Source organism: Rosa chinensis, chromosome 3, assembly GCF_002994745.2.
Source record: "Rosa chinensis cultivar Old Blush chromosome 3, RchiOBHm-V2, whole genome shotgun sequence".
In the NCBI taxonomy this organism is placed as follows: Eukaryota; Viridiplantae; Streptophyta; class Magnoliopsida; order Rosales; family Rosaceae; genus Rosa; species Rosa chinensis.
The window spans coordinates 17,415,097-17,432,145 of record NC_037090.1 but is presented as its reverse complement, the minus strand read 5'-3'; the positions used below and the strand labels follow the sequence as shown (position 1 = coordinate 17,432,145).

The 17,049-nt window shown below is 40.2% G+C and overlaps 2 protein-coding genes across 5 annotated transcripts; one reads left to right on the top strand and one right to left on the bottom strand.

The window, feature by feature from the left end:
* The first annotated feature begins 9,067 nt into the window (after window positions 1-9,067).
* LOC112193224 (cactin) lies at window positions 9,068-11,593 on the top strand. 4 transcript variants are annotated; one of them, XM_040516485.1, is made up of 6 exons: window positions 9,068-9,470; window positions 10,115-10,400; window positions 10,490-10,625; window positions 10,723-10,856; window positions 10,946-11,068; window positions 11,153-11,593. In XM_040516485.1, the coding sequence occupies exons 2-5, from the start codon at window positions 10,164-10,166 to the stop codon at window positions 11,033-11,035; spliced, it is 597 nt and encodes a 198-aa protein (XP_040372419.1). In that variant the 5' UTR covers window positions 9,068-9,470; window positions 10,115-10,163; the 3' UTR covers window positions 11,036-11,068; window positions 11,153-11,593. The 4 variants fall into 4 exon arrangements, with proteins under 4 accessions (XP_040372419.1, XP_040372420.1, XP_040372418.1 ...); XM_040516486.1 differs by lacking the exon at window positions 9,068-9,470 and adding an exon at window positions 9,645-9,761; XM_040516484.1 differs by lacking the exon at window positions 9,068-9,470 and adding an exon at window positions 9,649-9,941.
* Window positions 11,594-11,670: 77 nt separating this feature from the next.
* LOC112193223 (pentatricopeptide repeat-containing protein At5g03800) lies at window positions 11,671-14,734 on the bottom strand. Its single transcript, XM_024333296.2, has one exon. It carries the CDS (start codon window positions 14,489-14,491, stop codon window positions 11,840-11,842), a length of 2,652 nt encoding a protein of 883 aa, XP_024189064.1. The 5' UTR covers window positions 14,492-14,734; the 3' UTR covers window positions 11,671-11,839.
* Window positions 14,735-17,049: the final 2,315 nt, after the last annotated feature.

The following is a 17,049-nucleotide window of genomic DNA, read 5'->3' as shown; positions in this document are numbered from 1 at the left end:
ATATACTTTTGGCTAGCAGTAACATTAAATTGCTTAAAGATACCAAGAGTTTTCTGTCAAGGAATTTTGACATGAAAGACTTAGGAGAAGCATCCTATGTACTAGGTATTGAGATTAAAAGAGATAGGGCACAGAGACTACTTGGTTTGTCTCAACAGAATTATGTTACCAAAATTTTAAAGAGATTTGGTATGGAGAAGTGTGCAGCTGGAGAAGTTCCCATGTCCAAAGGAGATAAGTTAACCAAGAAGCAAAGTCCCAATAGTGATGTTGAGAAAGAAAATATGGAGTCAAAGTCTTATGCCAGACTTGTAGGAAGTCTCATGTATGCACAAGTCTGCACTAGGCCGGATTTGTCTTTTGCAGTAGGGATTTTGTCAAGATTCCAATCTAATCCAGGCCATGAACATTGGGTAGCTGGGAAGAAAGTGTTGAGATACTTGCAGAGAACTAAAAACCACATGCTAGTTTATAGGCAAGTGGAGGATCTGAAACTCATTGGATTCTCAGACTCGGATTTTGCAGGGAATTATCCAGACTCCAAGAAGTCCACTTGTGGATATGTGTTCTTGCTTGCAGGAGGTGCTATTGCTTGGAAAACCATGAAACAAACACTTGTTTCAACTTCTACTATGCAAGCTGAATTTATTGCAGTATATGAAACTGTGTGTGAAGGACTTTGGATTAGGAATTTTCTCATGCAGACCAAAGTATTGAGTCACATTGTGGCTGGAACACTTGTAATTTATTGTGACAATGAGGCTGCAGTTTTCTTTAGCAAGAACAGTAAAAGGTCAAATAATTCCAAGCATATTGATCTAAAGTATTACAGTGTTAGAGAAAGAGTAAAGCATGGTCAAATAGCTGTTTTGAGTATTGACACAAATTCACAGCTAGCAGATCCTTTCACCAAGGCATTGTCAGTAGCAGCATTCCAGAAACATACAGCAAGCATTGGAATTTTAGCTAATTTAGATGCTTAGGTTCAGTAGAGAGTTAGTCCAGTTGGAGCATTTAAAATTCTAAGGTTTTCTGAGTTCTTGTATTTTAGTTGTGATCTTTTATTTTTTGTTTATCACAACTTCTTTGTAATGACAGTTTTTATTATCAATAAAATTTTGAGGTATTTCCAGTTATGATTTTGCTACAGCTTTATTGTTTTGTTTTGGAAATTATCATCTTTTTGAATATCATACTTGCTATCAGATGGCTTAAATCATGTATAGCATGATGTTGAGGTTCAAGCAATAATTTTAAGCCATCAGTGTTCAGTAAATTTGCTTGAGTTTCTGGTTTTGGAAACATAAAGAAGGACCTAATATATGTTTACTTGTTGATACACATTAACATATATTGTATCACTTCTGGTTTGACATATGTGGATTGCAGGAGCTTATGTTTGTGGTTTTGAAACTCTACATTTTTGTTAAAATGTATACTGTTTCTTGCTCTGCATAAGTAACTGTGATCTGACCATGTTGGAATGGATTTTCGATTTGAGTTTGTTATCTGGCGCGCACTTCAGTAAGTTAAGTAGGTTTTGATGTTCTCTGGTGCAAATCATCGAGCATGATATGTGTGAGTCCAAGGTGGAGATTGTAAGATCAAATATGGACATAACACATATCATCATAAAGTAATTGATGATTAGCTTAATATCAATCCTAGTTTAACATGGATACAAACAGTAAATCAATACTTGTAACTTAATGAAGCAGTGTATCTATTCATTAAGGTAAGTAATCCTATTCTTAGTCTGCAAGAAAGATTACAATGAAGTGTTACATTAAGAATCTAACTAGGAAACCTAAACCGATATGGATAGCTTTAATGGGAAGCTTCTTGAGGGTTAAGTCTCCTATATATACAGATGAATTGGTCCCTGATTACTACCGACGTTTTGCATATTGTTCTGTCCATTGAGAAGCAAGTTGGTAAGTAACAGAAGGCCATATTCAGTGTTCGTGTTTGTAGCATAAGATGGAATCCATGCCAGTGATTGCTGAAGGTAAGCCTTAATCCCTTTTATGATTGTGTGCATATATTGTGAGCATGTAATTATGGTTTTACACAGTAAACTTCAGGGTTGGAAGCAACAAATTTTGACTCAAGCAGGAAAGGAGGTTTTAATCAAGTCTATTGCAACGGCTATTCCATCTTACCCAATGAACTGTTTTCGGTTTCCAAAGTCTCTCTGTACTCAAATTGCCTCTCAAATAGCAAGGTTCTGGTGGGGAAATAAAGGAGCTCATGGTATTCATTGGAAAAGTTGGCATTCTTTAGGTTTCTCAAAGGCTCAAGGAGGAATGGGTTTTCGGGATTTGACCGAGTTTAACCAAGCTTTGTTAGCTAAACAGGGATGGAGGATTCTTACCAATCCGTCTTCTGTTTGGGTAATGATGCTTAAGCACCGTTATTTCCCTTCTGTTTCTTTCATGGAGGCTCGTCTTGGTTCTTCACCTTCTTGGTTATGGGCTAGTTTATTACATGGTTGAGAACTTCTTAAATCAAATACTCTTTGGAGAGTGGGAAATGGTTTGCATATTTCAGTTTGGGATTAAAATTGGATTCCTCATATGCAGGAGCATCGTTTAACTCCTCCTCCTCGAGCTGATTTTACTATTTCTGTCTCTTCTTTGATTGACTGGTCTTCTCTCTCGGGATTTGACATCTATTGCTGGGAATATCTCTGTGGATCAGAGTCGGGCAATCTTAGCTATTCCTTTGGTTAATTCTTCTATTCCAGATAAACTGATTTGGTCTTTGAACAAGTCTGGCAACTATACAGTCCGGTCTGGCTACTATGCTGCTCACCTCAAATCTTCCCAGATGGTGGTACCTCATGCTCATCACTCTCATATCACTGATCCAATTATTTGGAAGCGTCTGTGGTCTCTCTCTACATACGCTACCAAAAATTAAAAATTTTATGTGGAGGGTGGTTTCCAATGCTCTTACTACCAAATCGAATCTTTTCAAGCGTAAATTGACTCCTGATCCTTTGTGCTCTTTTTGTCATTGCTTTCCAGAGACAATAGAACATATACTTTTCGCTTGTCCTTGGTCAAGAAGGGTTTGGTTTTGTCATCCTCTTGTGGTTACCGTCCTAACCTTCAACAGCTAACAACTTTTGATAGATGGTTTCAATTTTTGACATTCCCTCCCTCAGTATCAAAGGAACATCAAAAGGAGATTTTGACTCATCTAAGTTTTCTTCTTTGTCATATCTGGAAGCATCGATGCTACTGTATTTTTAATCAGCTCTCTCCAAACTCAAAGTTGGTGGCTAATTCGGCTTCTGAAGCTTCTTTGGAGTTTCTTCGAGTTGTGATAAAGACTAAGTGCCCCCAAGCTTCTAGTTTGCCCTCCAGGCCTCCTCTGTTGGCGTGAGTCATACTTACCTTATTTATGTAGATATTCTGTAATATTCCGTGATATGTAATATTATGTAATATCTGTAGTATTATTAGGTTTACTACTTACCTTAGGAGTAGTACTTGTCTTATCAGAATTTGTATATAATTCCTTCTTGTAAGGTGAATGAAATATCTAAGTTATTCAGCCAAAATTATCTCTTGTTTTTCGTTATATTTGACTTGGTATCAGAGCAGAGATCTGATCCTGGACTCTGACTCATTGTTCTTTGATCCTTGACTCTTGTTCTTTGTGCTTGGATTTGTTCCTTGTCCTTTGATCCTTTCATCACCGTTGCCTTCTTATATTTCCAAGTACTTTTTTGTTTTTCCTTCCGCTGCATATTCACCATGGTGAAAGCTCCTTCTTCTATGCGTCCCTCTCCTCAAGGTTCTTCCCCCGTGTTCTCCTCAAGTCTGACTTGTAACTACTGCAAGAATCCAGGCCATATCAAAGCAAATTGTTACAGGTTGGTTGGTTTTCCAGCAGGCTACTTTGATAGGCCCCGACCTCAGGACAACAAACCCAAGGGAAAGGCTGCAGTGACAAAACCAAATCACACCAACTTTGCTGGTAAGGATATCGCATCCGTAAGTTGCGATGGTAATGGTAAGATTGGAGTTGCTTTAAAAATTTCTGGCTTTACTGGTGGCAATACCTGGATAATTGATTCTGGAGCATCTGACCATATGACCTATGATCGTAGTTTCTTTCTTTTTCTCAATCCACCCTCTATTTCCTCTGTTGTCAATGCCAATGGTGATTCTTTTCCTGTTTTAGGAATAGGGTCTGTTCGTCTCACCCCTTCTTTGACACTACATGATGTTCTTTATGTCCCTGATCTCTCTCATCATCTTATATCTGTGCCTCAGCTTAATACTCAATCTCGGTGTTCTGTAACATTTTTTCCGTTGTATGTGATTTTTCAGGACCTCCTCACCAGGGAAATAATCGGCAGGGGTTATCTGAGGGGTCGACTATTTCATCTGGATTGCATGTTCGCCGGAATGAAGCCTGAGAAGGCAGTCCAAGCAGCTTTGATTTCAACTGGGGTTACTAATCAAGTTGAAGAATTATGGCTATGGCATCGGAGATTGGGACATCCTTCCTTTAGTGTCATGAAGAAATCTATGCCATCCTTGTTTCTGGGCATTGATGAGTCTAAGTTGCATTGTGAGTCATGTGTCTTAGCTAAAAGTCATCGTACTAGTTATCCTTTGAGTACTACTAGGAGTTCTTCTCCTTTTGAGCTTATTCATTCTGATGTCTGGGGACCTTCCCGTGAGTCAACCTTGTCTGGAAAACATTGGTTTGTTTTGTTTATTGATGATTATACCCGTCTTACTTGGGTCGCTTTATTGAAACACAAATATGAAGTCTTCTCTACTTTCCAAGAATTTTTTGCTCTTGTTCAAAATCAATTTGGAGCCAATATTAGAGTCTTTCGTTCTGATAATGGGGGGAGTTTGTCAATTCTCAGTTTCACCAATTCTTTCATTCTCATGGGATTATTCATCAAACTACTTGCCCTCAAACCCCTGAACAAAATGGGGTGTCAGAAAGAAAGAATCGTCATGTTCTTGACATAGCCCGGTCTCTTCTATTTAGTGCTCATATGCCTAAGTATCTTTGGGGAGATGCAATTCTCACTGCTTGTCATCTCATTAATAGGCTACCTTCCTCTGTTCTCAATGGTCAAACCCCCTATGCTGCCCTTTCAAATCATGTGTCTGTCCCTTCGTTTTCTAATCTCCCTGCTCGTGTCTTTGGGTGTGTTGTGTTCGTCCATGTTCCTAAGAATCAAAGGTCCAAACTCGATGCCAGGGCATTAAAATGTGTTTTTGTGGGCTATGGTGTTAATCAGAAGGGCTACAAGTGTTTCCATCCCCCTACACAGAAAGTCTTTGTTACCATGGATGTCACCTTTTATGAGGATGCATGTTACTTTTCTCCCATCAATCCTTCACTTCAGGGGGAGAAACACACTTTTTTGGAAGAGAAGTCTTGTGGGATTGAAATTCAGCCCATTGAAGCCAACGTCACTCCTGCCGAAACGGAAAAGTCAATTGCCGAACAGAGCATTGCGAGTTCTGAAACAGAAACGGCAATTGCTGAATCGTCTACCCTTCGCCATGCAACTGCCGAACAGAGCATTGCGAGTTCCGAAACAGAAACGGCGATTGCTGAATCGTCTACCCTTCGCCATGCAACTGCCGAACAGAGTATTGCGAGTTCCGAAACAGAAACGGCGATTGCTGAATCGTCTACCCTTCGCCATGCAACTGCCGAACAGAGCATTGCGAGTTCCGAAATAGAAAAGACAATTGCCGAATCATCTACCCTCCGAGAAGGCCAAGCTCCTCCACCCCTTTTAGATACAGATAACCCTTGTCAACCAATCCCTGAGGAGTGTCCCAATCTTGAGGTTAGTGGTGTTTCTTCAAACTCTGATATTGGTGATAGTGTGCATGTTTTGCCTCCTAGGTCCACCCGTGGTAAACCACCTCGTCAATATGAACCAAGTTTAGATGTAAAGTCTAAGTATGCCATAGCTAACTTTGTATCCACCCACCGGTTATCCAAATCCCATGCTTCTTTTGTGAATCAAATATCCTCTGTATGTGTTCCCAGTAAAGTGCAGGATGCTCTCAAGGATCCCAAATGGTCTCAAGCAATGAATGAAGAGATGGAGGCATTGGAGAAGAATAATACTTGGAAGTTGGTGCCACCTCCACAAGGAAAGAGAGTTGTTGGATGTAGATGGGTGTACACTATCAAACATAATGCAGATGGTTCAGTGAACAGGTATAAAGCAAGACTTGTTGCAAAGGGATATACTCAAACATATGGCGTGGATTATGAGGAGACCTTTGCTCCAGTAGCAAAGATTAATACTGTTCGAGTGTTGATGTCTCTAGCAGCTAATCTAGATTGGCCCTTGCAACAGTTTGATGTGAAGAATGCCTTTTTACATGGAGAGCTATCTGAAGAAGTCTATATGGATCTACCACCAGGATATGAGGCAAGCACAGGAGGTAGACTTGTGTGTAAGTTAAATAAGTCCTTGTATGGACTCAAACAATCACCACGAGCTTGGTTTGGAAGATTCTCTCAAGCTATGCGTCGTTTTGGGTACAAGCAGAGCAACTCTGACCATACATTGTTTCTGAAACGCTGTGAAGGTAAATTAACTGCCTTGATTATTTATGTTGATGATATGATAATTACTGGTGATAATTCAGAGGAGGTTGAAAGATTAAAAGATCTGCTTGCATCAGAGTTTGAGATGAAAGATCTTGGTTCTCTTAAATATTTTTTGGGGATTGAGGTCGCCAGGGGGAGTTCAGGAATTTTCTTGTGCCAGAGAAAATATGTGCTTGATTTGTTGACAGAGACAGGAATGCTAGGGTGTAGACCTGCTGATACTCCTATTGAGCAGAATCATAAACTGGCTGAGTACCCTAATCAAACTCTTACAGAGAAGGCTCGCTATCAGAGGTTAGTTGGTAGATTAATCTATCTCTCACATACTCGGCCAGACATTGCATATGCAGTCAGTGTTGTGAGTCAATTCATGCATAATCCAAGTGAAACTCATATGGAAGCTGTGATTCGTATTCTGAGGTATTTAAAGTCTGCACCTGGAAAAGGCTTGATGTTTTCAAAGCATAGTCATCTGGATATTAGTGGTTATACAGATGCAGACTGGGCAGGTTGTGTTACGGATAGAAAATCCACTTCTGGTTACTTCACTTTTGTAGGTGGTAATCTTGTTACTTGGAGAAGTAAGAAACAAAAGGTTGTGGCCAGGTCAAGTGCTGAAGCAGAGTATAGAGGTATGGCTCATGGAGTTTGTGAATTACTTTGGTTGAGAAATTTACTTCGTGATTTGGGATTTAAACCCAAACGAGCCATGAATTTGTATTGTGATAACAAGGCAGCGGTGGATATTGCTCACAACCCAGTTCAACATGACAGAACTAAGCATGTTGAGGTTGACAGACATTTCATTAAAGAGAAGCTCGATGCTAAGCTTATCTCTTTTCCTTTTGTCCACTCAGAAGAACAGTTAGCTGATGTTCTCACAAAAGCAGTATCGAGTAAGGCATTTCATGACTCACTTGACAAGTTGGGCATTCGTGATCTGTATGCGCCAACTTGAGGGGAGTGTTGGCGTGAGTCATACTTACCTTATTTATGTAGATATTCTGTAATATTCCGTGATATGTAATATTATGTAATATCTGTAGTATTATTAGGTTTACTACTTACCTTAGGAGTAGTACTTGTCTTATCAGAATTTGTATATAATTCCTTCTTGTAAGGTGAATGAAATATCTAAGTTATTCAGCCAAAATTATCTCTTGTTTTTCGTTATATTTGACTTCCTCCAAAGCCAAAATGGTTACCACCGCCTCCAAACTATATTAAGATAAATTCTGATGAATCCTGGTCTTCTACTGAGGTTGGTTTCGCGGCTATTGCTCGAAACTGTGATGGAGTTGTGGTTGGTGGAAGTCATCTTTCTACTTCAGCTCCATCGCCTCTGTATGCACTATGCAGAAGCATTGGCCCTCTGCTTGAGTGTTCATCTTGCTCAAAAGCTTCAAGCAGATAAATTCCTCTTCGAATCGGATTCACTTCAACTTATCAATCTCCTTCAACATTCTTCTCCATCTTCAGATTGGGTTGTTATGCCCCTGATTGATCATATAAGAGATTTGACAGTTGCTATTCGTTCCTACAGCTGGACTTGGTCCAGCAGATTGGCAAATCAGGCTGCAGACCATGTTGCCTGGTTGGCTCGCAAGAAGAAGTGCCCGGCTGATTGGTTGCTTCAGCCTCCTTCGTCTTTGTCTCATATCCTCCTTTTTGACGCAGTTCATGCTCCTACTTAATTTGTTTACAGCTTTGTTTGTTTGGGCAGAGTGTCTGCTCTTTGTATTTAGTTTCCAGTTTGCTTTGTAAGTTGATTGGTTTTTAATGCATTTCTCCTTTGTCAAAAAAAAAAAACAGAATTAACAATTTTGAAATTAAGGCTAGCATATATATATATGCCAATTCAGTGTGATTATTTATGATTTCCTTCAGCTTTGTAGCCTGTAGGCCCAAGAGTACAGCTGTGTAGATGACATGTACCACACAGATGAGTAGACGGCTTTCTACCTTCTAAGCTTGCCTTCAGGAGATATCCAAAATATTCCAAATTACGGCACATTATCACAATGTAAGATTTGGTACTTGGTAAAATTCTGCTACAAAGTAGTGATTTTACAGTTTTACTACCCTAAATTGAAGCAATATAAATGATACTATATAACAGAGAGTTCAGTAACATGAAAGTCATTTTGCTCATGAAATAATAAGTATATATATAGCTCTTAAGGATGCAGAATGTAATTCTCATGTTAGCAATTTTCTGAGACTGAGTTCCATCTACCAATTTAAGTATAATCCAGTCAATCTCATTTCAAATATGTTTATTAATGAAATTATCATTGGTTTTGTGCTTATTTTTTTGGATATGACATTAAGCTATCGTATTTGTACGTAGTGCAGTTATTATTATTTCCCCTGTTAGGAAAGTAGACTCTACTGATGTGCAAGTGACAGGCACAGAGATAAATTCGGACTTGTTCAATGAGGAAATTATAACCAAAGAGCGGACAGGCAATGAGAAAGCAGACGCTACATTCTCAATATTTTAAGCATGCACTTGATAATTTACTTGGTTGTTTTTGCAATATTCCACTCAACATGTAGCACCTAGTTGTGGTACATTCTCAAACAAATTTGGATCATATTCATCACAAATCTCTTTTTTTCATCTTGCATCTTCCCTACAACTCTACACATTAAAGTGAACTTGATTAACCTATAATCAAAGAGGCATCGTTTTTTTAGGTAGTATAGTATTGAAAACTTAAGAGACGACTCGTAGCAAGTTGTGTTGTGATGTTGCGTGCAACAGGAACAAATCTCCATGAGAATGAAGTGGCTCCTAACCCAGTCGAATTACAAATTAGCATCTCCAAAGTCTAAACTAATGGTTGCAGGCAAGTAACATCAACTAGTATATGCATTGGAACGCAGAAATATTTATTGATGAGGATTGGGTGAGTTAATATGTTCAGCTATGACTAAGCCTATATGTGTAAATGTTCAGAAAAGGGAAAAAGAAAAGAAAAAAATGAGGCGGAAATAACCAAGGACAAGGATCACTTGTCAATGTTTGTCCTAAAATTATATGTCAAAATGAAGATACATACCTGTGGGAAGGTACTTCCTTGTCACCATGCATAAGCATAGCTGGAATCCTCTTCTTGTCACGCTCTTTAGTAAGAGTGGTAAGCAAGCAATATCTCCTGTACCTCAAAGTATGTAGAGGTCACTACAGTCCTGTGGAGTGCAGTATGACCTTTCTTTATGTACAAGTGCTTCCAACTTCCAAGATTATTCACCTTCAATTTCAACATTGCAACCCTACTGTGGACTTGATCAAGAGAGTTCTGCGCACAAGTAAATTGGTGTGCTTTGCTACTCTAAATTGAAGCTTATTAATGATACTATACTACAGCCTATTCATTTGATTACCTGAAATTATTATTGAACTGTAAATAGTGCAAATGGTGCCCGAAAATGAAGTATTTGAGAACTAGGTTTGATGGTGAAGCATTTCTTGGTATGTGCCATTTGGCAGTCACTTTTGGTGGTTTGCAATTGGGAGCTATCAGAAGCTCGGAAAAAGGATGCTTTGGATCAAGCTAGGGTTCGTTGGGAGGAACCTCCTGCCAAGTTACTTGCTGAACAAAGAGGCTTATATTCTAGCATTGAAGCAGACTTCCAAGTATCTCTTGGAAGAGAAGAATTATAGTCAGTTGGAGGCATTACATGCTGAAATTGAGTCACAGATGCGTTCTGGTACAGCCAAGGTTGTTGCGTATTGGGAGGCTGTTCTTAGACGCCTCCATGTATTGAAGGCCAAGGTACATGTCACTAGATTCTTGAAAAGCTTTTGATGTTATATACGGCTACATGGTTGAGTCTTACTATTTAAGTGCTGCTAATAATACAGGCCTGTTTGAAAGAAATCCATGCTAAAATGTTGCACAAGCGTCTGCAACACCTTGAGGGGCGAGAGGATGGTGAAGAGAAATTGGATATGCCCGATGATTTACAACCTGAAGAGGAGAGTGAGCCTGATGCTAATGGTATGCACACTTTTTATCTGTAGTAAACAAATAGTTTATTTATTTATTTTTATTTTATTTTGTTTTATTTTGATTCTGATATGTTATGTCATAATAGGTGCTGAAACATATACATCAGAACCCGTAGAGGAGATCCACATGGCTGAAGAGGCCGGTTCATTTTCACAAGAACTATTACATGGAGATGAAAATGAGGACGTGAATGACCCTGAAGAGAATACGGCTATACTGGTAAGCCTTTTAATAATAAGTGAGCATGCAAAGTTTTCTTAGTGCTTTGGTGTGAGCGTGACCATACGATTATTTTGCTATGTTAATAGGAACACAAGCGTACAGCTTTATTAGAACAACAACAACCACGAATTCAAGAAGCTATGGCATCAAAGCCAGCTCCACCACCAGAAGATTAGTTTGAGATGAAGGTTGCCATGAGGGCTATACTGGTAAGCCTTTTCATAATGAGTGAGCATGCAAGTTTTCATAGTGCGCTTTGGTGTGACCATATGACTCTTTTGCTATATTAATAGGAACACAAGCGTATGGCTGTATCAGAAGAACAACAAACACGAATTTAAGAAGCTATGGCATCAAAGCCAGCTCCACCACCAGAAGATAAGTTTGAGATGAAGGCTGCCATGAAAGCCATGGGTGCCATCCAAGGAGAAGAGCAATAAGTATTACTGCAGCTTATCATGTATAGATTTTTTGCATGAGAAACTCGGCGGATGAGACATTACTTCAAAAATCCCTCTTCTTTTTGCAACAATAGCCACCCAATTTCAGCCATCAAAGCCTAATTCATGGAGGCAGTCATCTTGAACTCAAATCCAATATTTCTAATAGATTTGTACTTTTGAACCACATGTACGAACCAACCAAGTTACTGTACGTCTATATTTACTAAGCAACCAAGTTCCCAGTCACTCTACTGTTCAACTTTCACTTTATGCATATCATTTTGAACACAAGTATTTCTTTTTTCTTCACGAAGTGATGGTGCTGATACCAACTGTTTCACTGTTCAATAATAAGACCTTTACGGTAACAACCAACACTATTTTGAAGTCCATTGTTCAAAAACTTCTGTAATTTTAATTCTATTGGAAAATTACACTTTTAAATACAAATATGTTACAATGCTATATAACTGTTAACTAGCTACCAAAAAGGTATACGAAACTTAAAGAGATGAAAGATCTGCGAGGCAACCACAGTCACCAGTAATCTTTGCATGAGCACTGACCATTTGAAAAATAGTGAAATCCGGAAGCATCTCTTACATGTAATGCTCTCTTGGCAACAACGGACAAGTACTTTAAGAAGGTATGGCAGTCTCCACATAGAAGGATATTCTTCACAACTCGAATTGGTTTTCCTGGTTTGTTGGTCAGAAGCCCATAGGTGGCTGCTAGTTTTGCACTGTGATAGTACAAGAAATCCTTCTTCTGATGCTCTTCCACTTCATGAAGAACAAAGCTTGTGTCTGGAACGTAACCAGCTTTCATGCATTCTACAATAAGTATTTCTAATCCACTATATATGTCTTTCGCCTGGGGGTGGGATTTATCTCTTGCATAGAATGGATGTATCTTGTTGTTATGAATGAACCAACTTCGACCTGGGTGCTTCCAGAACCCCTTTTTTCTCATGTCATCTCTCACCATTTCAGAGCAATGCCATCTCCCAGATGCTGAATACAGATTTGATATGAGTATGTAGCTAGATGGATCTTTGGGCTCCATCGCAAGTATACGTTTCACAACCCTTTTTCCAACAGTTGCATTCATACGGATTCTACAGCTATCAAGCAAAGCTCGCCAAACAGAAACTTCAGGCTCAAAGGGCATCTTACTGATAGTATCCTCTGCCTCATCCAACAGACCCCAGTACCCTAAAACACCAATAAATGAGGCAAAATGCTCTGAAGTGGGCTCAATGTCATAAACTGCTTTCATGGAGAGAAACAAACTTCGACAATTGTCAACAGAATTGGAGTTAGTATGTCTGTGTGCTGAAATGATCAAAATAAAGGTAATCTTGTCTGGTTTTATGCCAGTCTTCTCCATCTTTGACCAGACCGCTAAGGCGTCATCACCCTGTCTATGCAGAAGATAACCAGCCAGCAAAACATTCCATGAAACTATGTCGCGAGTGGACATCATACTGAATATTTTGATTCCCTCATCCATGTTCCAGCACTTTGTGTACATGCTCATCGTGGCATTTCCTACCCCTACATCAGCTAGAAAACCATACTTGATAGCATGCGAGTGGATTTGTTTCCCCAGTTCATGATACCCTATAGTTCCACAAAGACCAAGTAGTGAAGTTGATGCAACTTCATCCACAACCATTATTCCTTCTGATTGATATCGGTGGAAAATAGAAATTGCCTCATCCAGTTGCCCAGTTCGAGTATACCCACATATAAGTGAAGTCAAAATTATAGATTTTTCCTGCTCACTTGGCCACTGGTGAAACAGTTTCTTGGCATCTCCCATTTGATCACACCTTGTGCACATATCAAGCAACGCAGCTCCAATACAAGCATTTGAATCAAAACCAAACTTGACAACAAACCCATGAATTTGCTCACTAGTTTTGCAGTCCATGAGCAAGCCACAAGCACCAACAACACTAGTCAAAGTGAATTCTGTCAGCTCCATACCCTCCTCCACCATTCTCATAAATAAATCCAGTGCCCTCAAACCTTCCCCATTTCGACAAAAGCCAGCCATTAGAGCATTATAAGAAAAACAATTCCTCTCTGGCATCTGATCAAACATCTCCACAGCCAACCCCACCAACCCGAAGTCCATGTAGGCAGTAATCATCTCCGTCCAAGTAATAACATCCCTAACAGGCATCCTCTCGAACAAAGCAGCCACATCTTTTACACTCCCACACTCACCATATAACTCAATAAGTGCATTGCCAACACTCAAATTGCCCTCCAAACCAGTCTTGACAGCATAGGCGTGAACTTCTTGCCCTTCCACGAAAGCATTACTACCAGTACAAGCAGTCAAAACAGTCGAAAGCGTGATATAGTCCGCCACACACCCATCACCTCGCAACACTTCACAGAACAACTCAAACACTTCATCATACATAAACTCATTCGCTAGACTCGCCATAGCAGTATTCCAAGACGCAATGTCTCTGTGAGGCATTTCATCAAACACCTTAAGCGCATAATCCAAACACCCACATTTCCCATACAGACCCATCACGGCATTGGAAACAAAAACACAATCCAAGTAACCCATCTTAGCCGCCAAGGCATGAACCTGCAGACCCAATTCGAGGTCCAAAATCCGAATACAAGCAGTCAAAATTGCAACAAAGCTGTACTCGTTAGGCTCAATACCTGACCTCCTCATCCTACAGAAAAGCTCCACCGCCTCCTCTTCCCGGCCGGACTTGGCAAAACCGGAAACGAGGGCGGTGAAAGACACCACATTGGGGCATGGGAGGCTCTGAAAGACCCGGTAAGCGTCGGGAACGAGACCCAGCTGGAGATAAGCCGAAACAAGGGCGTTGCCGAGATGGGTGTCGTTTTCGAGCTTGAGAACGGAGGCGTGGACGGCCCTGGCGAGCTCGGGGTCGGCGTGGCGGGACGAGAGGCGGAGCAGATGGAGGAGATGGGAGAAGAGAGAGTGGGTTTGGTGAGAGCCATTGGGATTGGGAGGGTGTGGAGTGGTGAAAAGGGGTTGGAGGGATTGGGTGGAGAAGTTGAGGGGGGTTTTGGGTTTGGGTCTAGAGGGAGAGAGAGAAAGAGAGGAGTGCGGTGGTGGTTTTGGAGGGTAGTACTGAGAGAGCGGAGGAGGTAAGGCGGCGAAGGCGGGTTGGATAACGGTGTTCATTTGGAAGTGTAGGGAAGGCGGGGAATAACCATATCCATTGTCAAACCATTGTCATGCCTAAGGGCCTCGTCGAACACCCAATCCATGGCAACTAGAGTTTGAAGGCAGTTTTAATAGAGCTCTCTTAATTTCCATCAGTTTTAATTATGTGAATTGACATCTTCAGCTAAAACAGTTTATACGTTACTTTTAAGGAAGAGTCTGCAATGAACCAACAAAATTGTAGACAAGGGGGGCCCACTGACGTGGCCATTTCACATCCTCAGAAATTGCTTACTTATGATTGACCGTAAATTGAACGTTAACTATAAATGTATTGGCGTCATGGTGAAACAAGCTGGGCGTAATGGTATTTTCGTAGCAAAATATCTCCATAACCAAGCTAGTCATCTGCCTCTCACGCCTCACAAATATCTGGTATCTGCTCTTATCGAATCTGTCTTTCCCCCTTACAGCTGATTAGAAGCAGAGAGAGCAAAGCTATCCCGTAATCAGACAACCATCATTGTGGGTCAATACCGCCGACTCCTTCAATCTCATCCTTGTTATGCAGATGAATCTTGATTTGTGTTATTGAGTTTGATTTTGTCACGTAAGAACGCCCCTTCCCCAATGATAAATCATTTGCGGTTTGGTGTTTTCTTCAGAGGGAATTTTGATGTGTAGAAATTATAACCAACAAAGAACTCATATGCAACAAAGAAACTACTTTTGTGCAAGACACGATATCTCATGACTCATCTGGGAATAAAGAGGTGAGGATTGGGCATTTTGGGATAAATTATAACACCAACTCGTCAAAAATATTGAAAATACGAGAGTGAGTGCAGATTGCAAAAGATAGTGTGAATTTCTCCCCTATAAATATCCTGTTAACCTAAAATTTAGGGATTAATTTCTACAATTACAGGTGGCTGGAATTATAACAAATCTTGAGCCAAAACTACTTTAAAGGAGAAGTCAGCAGCGAACCCCTTCTTTTTCCTAGCATTTTTCGTTCTTTACCCTTTTGCAGGGTCGATACTCATATGGCTCTTCTTTGGAATCAGAAAGATCATCTTGTTCCTCTTCTCCTTCATTCACTCTACTCCTCTTCATCTTCTCTTTCCTTCGTTGCATATGGAGGACGATGGATACCACTATTTAGTCTGCCAACCTTATCTCCTTGTCGGTGCACCCGCCTCTCCCCTTCTCCCCTAAAAGCCCCTATGGTTAATTCATACTTTACAGTTTCATCTTCCCTGTCGTATGCGAGTTTGACGCGGTCAATCTAACGGAAACTCTGACGCCATCTCTTGGTCTACAAATGCAATGGTTCATTGCAGCCTACTCCTACTTTTAATACAACAACCCTTGGTTTAAACATTTTAACTTCACATCTTTATTTAGACTTGCGGGTTCCTCAAATACACATATATTTAGTTTCACCATAAAACTAATGAATCGGAAGGAAGCTCTCATAGTGCTAACTGAGTTGCATGCTCATAAACTCTTGACTTCGATGGTGTTAATTATACCAATAATTAAGAAAGAGATCACATTTTAGCCTCTTGAATATATTATATTCTAGTTTATTAATGAATTCTTGTTTCCGGACTTAATTAAAAAGTAAAAATAAGGGATCTTAACTCAATACCTAAATTTGAGTCAAGGTACTCCCACTCACTCCACTAAGAAATTTTTAATCCCATTTACCCAATTTAAACATCAAATGACAGTTCTACCCTTAACCTAATTAATAAACTACAGACTCTCTCTCTCTCCCCTCAGCCTTTTTAGAGAGAGAAAGTATGGCAGGCTGTAAGTGAATGGCAGTTGTCAACTTCTCTACCGCCGACAACCACTCTCCGTCCATAAGAAGAAAAATCCTCACCGCTTCTGCTTTGCCTCCAGAGACAATGCTTCATCATCATCAACTCGACAATTCTCACAGTTTCCACAAGTTCCTACTCTGATGAGCACTCTCCACCTTCTTCCTCTTGCTGCTCCAACAATGAGCTCAACAACATCGTCCTCGTCAGCTAGCCGCTTCTAGATCTAGAGGCCAAGAGTTGTGAAACTGTCTACACTGCGTTGGTTCCATTCGCTTTTGGATTTGGATATTCACTTCAAATTCAGGTTTCATTCGCTTCAAATTCCTTACTCTATCTTATCAATTTCTCAAACCGAAACATTAACCGCCTCTGTTCATCCTATCGCTCTATTCTAACAATTTTCGTTTTGTCAAAAATCAACAGAGAAATGACGCCGTCGATCGAGCTGTGCTTGAAGAACTCTGACTAGATGGAGCCGTTGGAGGTGAGCAAAGCGCCTCCAAGTGACGAGATTGAAGAGTTCTTCGCCACGGCCAAGTAGTCTGGTACCACTGGGTTCGTTTGAAGCCATGAGCAAAAACCTCAAGGTGAGATCGAGATAATAAACCGACACTAGGTAGGACAAAGAGTTTCGTGCAATTTAATCTGATGGCATTGTTTTGGAAGTAGTACTACTACCAGTACAACATATATGGCTCTGCATTCATTGTACGGCTGGTGCGATTTTGAATTGATGTAATTAGC

Excerpts from the sequence above, each read along its gene's own strand:
- LOC112193224 (XM_040516485.1), top strand. The coding sequence starts at position 10,164 with ATGCTTTGGATCAAGCTAGGGTTCGTTGGGAGGAACCTCCTGCCAAGT. Across the intron at positions 10,401-10,489 it reads TCCATGTATTGAAGGCCAAG|GCCTGTTTGAAAGAAATCCA; the intron begins GTACATGTCACT and ends CTAATAATACAG. Across the intron at positions 10,857-10,945 it reads AAGAGAATACGGCTATACTG|GAACACAAGCGTACAGCTTT; the intron begins GTAAGCCTTTTA and ends CTATGTTAATAG.
- LOC112193223 (XM_024333296.2), bottom strand. The coding sequence starts at position 14,491 with ATGAACACCGTTATCCAACCCGCCTTCGCCGCCTTACCTCCTCCGCTC.